The sequence below is a fragment of the Vavraia culicis genome, assembly GCF_000192795.1.
Source record: "Vavraia culicis subsp. floridensis unplaced genomic scaffold supercont1.24, whole genome shotgun sequence".
Classification (NCBI taxonomy): Eukaryota; Fungi; Microsporidia; family Pleistophoridae; genus Vavraia; species Vavraia culicis.
The window spans coordinates 1-1,948 of NW_007360627.1; the positions used below are offsets into that span (position 1 = coordinate 1).

The 1,948-nt window shown below is 35.5% G+C and overlaps 1 protein-coding gene across 1 annotated transcript; it reads left to right on the forward strand.

The window, feature by feature from the left end:
* Positions 1–1,285: 1,285 nt before the first annotated feature.
* VCUG_01499 (uncharacterized protein) lies at positions 1,286–1,777 on the forward strand (the record flags this gene model as incomplete). Its single annotated transcript, XM_008076326.1, has 1 exon — positions 1,286–1,777. The coding sequence occupies one exon, from the start codon at positions 1,286–1,288 to the stop codon at positions 1,775–1,777; it is 492 nt and encodes a 163-aa protein (XP_008074517.1).
* Positions 1,778–1,948: the final 171 nt, after the last annotated feature.

The following is a 1,948-nucleotide window of genomic DNA, read 5'->3' on the forward strand; positions in this document are numbered from 1 at the left end:
ACTTCTTAAGTCGTAGAATGGCGTGGCACCTCTCACGTTGAGCAAGAACATTCTCAGATAGAATCTCTCCTTTTCCTCTGGATTGACCGCATACGATCTTGTAATGACTTTGTCCTCACCTCGCTGTCGCAATACCCATCGGCTGTTCTGGTACACATAGTGATATGGAATGTCGGTGTAGAGATATTGTCTAATTATTTTTTACTACAATTGGTATTATTTTTTTGGTTCTATACTTTTTTTAGAACATGCACAATACCGAAGTGCTTTTTTAAGAACTGTGCACGGAGCACAGGAACATTTTGCAGACTCTCGTAGGTCCGATCTATAAATAAAGCTTTGCCGCGGTAGACAATCAGCTGATTATCTACAGCACAGACAAACCACCAGGATTTAACAATTGTGTTTTTTCCACCAAAAACTTTTCAGTCGACGTATTGTCAAAATCTGGAAACATGATGCATCGATTTTTCAACTTATTTATAGCTTTGATTCTTCCAGAAAAATGAATGTTAGTCGATGATAAGAACATACAAAATGTTCACCAAATTGTCAATTTGATTGTGATGTTATGTTCTGTTACATTGACCAAAAACACACTTTTACATCCATTTCTTCGTATTCCCAAAACGTGTCTCATTCTTTTATGCTAAATAATCTAAATATATTGTAAATGTCATCGCAATTTGTTACAATGTTGAGGACATCAAACAAAAGTTAAAAGTACAGATGTGTTATTTATTTCATGCATTTTGATTAGACGTGGTAGTGTTCATAAAAACAGCCAACTAAATAATAGTAGGGGTAGAATAAATAAAAATAGGATGAAAATACTGTGTGTAAATGATGACTAAGTGCATCCCAGAAAGAATAGATTCTACAACAGCTTTTGACTCTTCATCCAGTGCAAATACCTGAAACAAACATTTTATTTTTCCTAATAGGTTATTTTTTTGTTTCACAGAATTGACCAATCAGCTTCCGAGTTGTCTTTTTTATATGATGTACTGTAATTTTTAGGATCGAAGGCTCCTAGGTACGATTATATTATTGATTTTTAAATGCCTCCTGGTCATTTTTGTTTAACATATTCAGAAATTTATTTGTAATCCAGTCGGCAAAAATATTTACTTTTTATGCTAACAACAATAAAACTATCTCTACTACAACTATAAGAGTAATAAAAGTGCTTGAACAAAGAAAGCTTCTTCAGGACGCACTCCAATTCATCAAGAGAGGTAAATACAGTTTTGATAGCTCGTTCTCTAAGCACAAATATAGAATAATGAGGAAAGTGATTGCAGATGAAAATGCTAATGTGCATTGCAGTAAACTGCCGTGTGAAGCGGCTCTGCTGGAGAAAAAACAGGATTTATCTGGTGCTGAACAGATATACAAATGCTTACTAAGGGTGATTAACAGAGAATATCGGACAGAATCATTTGTTAAGTATTCAAAATTTCTAGTAAGAAAGGAAGAATTGCAGTCAGCGGGAAAGAACTATGGAAAAGCGATTGCACAACACTTGGATGTATACGAAGAATATTTGAGTATGGAACGGGTGTTAGGCGACAAGACGAGAACAAGAAAAATTAATGAAGAATACTTGCAGGATAGCTATATGGATGCACGTGTCTGGCTCGAGCTCATTGAATTTGAAGAGAGCATGGGTGAGGTTGAGCGAGCAGAGTATCTTTTTGAAAATGCTTTGAAAGTCCTCAAAAATGGCGTGGACATCATTGAGCAGGAGTACAACAAAAGAAAGTATAAGAAATAAGTAGTTTGTAGTTTTTCTTCTTTCGATACAAAGGAACACAAGCATTTTTACTTTATTGCTTGATCCGCTTTGGATGCCGTATCGTACAATACTCATTACTCGCCAAGCGCTGTCGACTTAACACCCGTTAACAAGTCCCTGCTGGTGATTGGTTATCTAAAATGATCATTT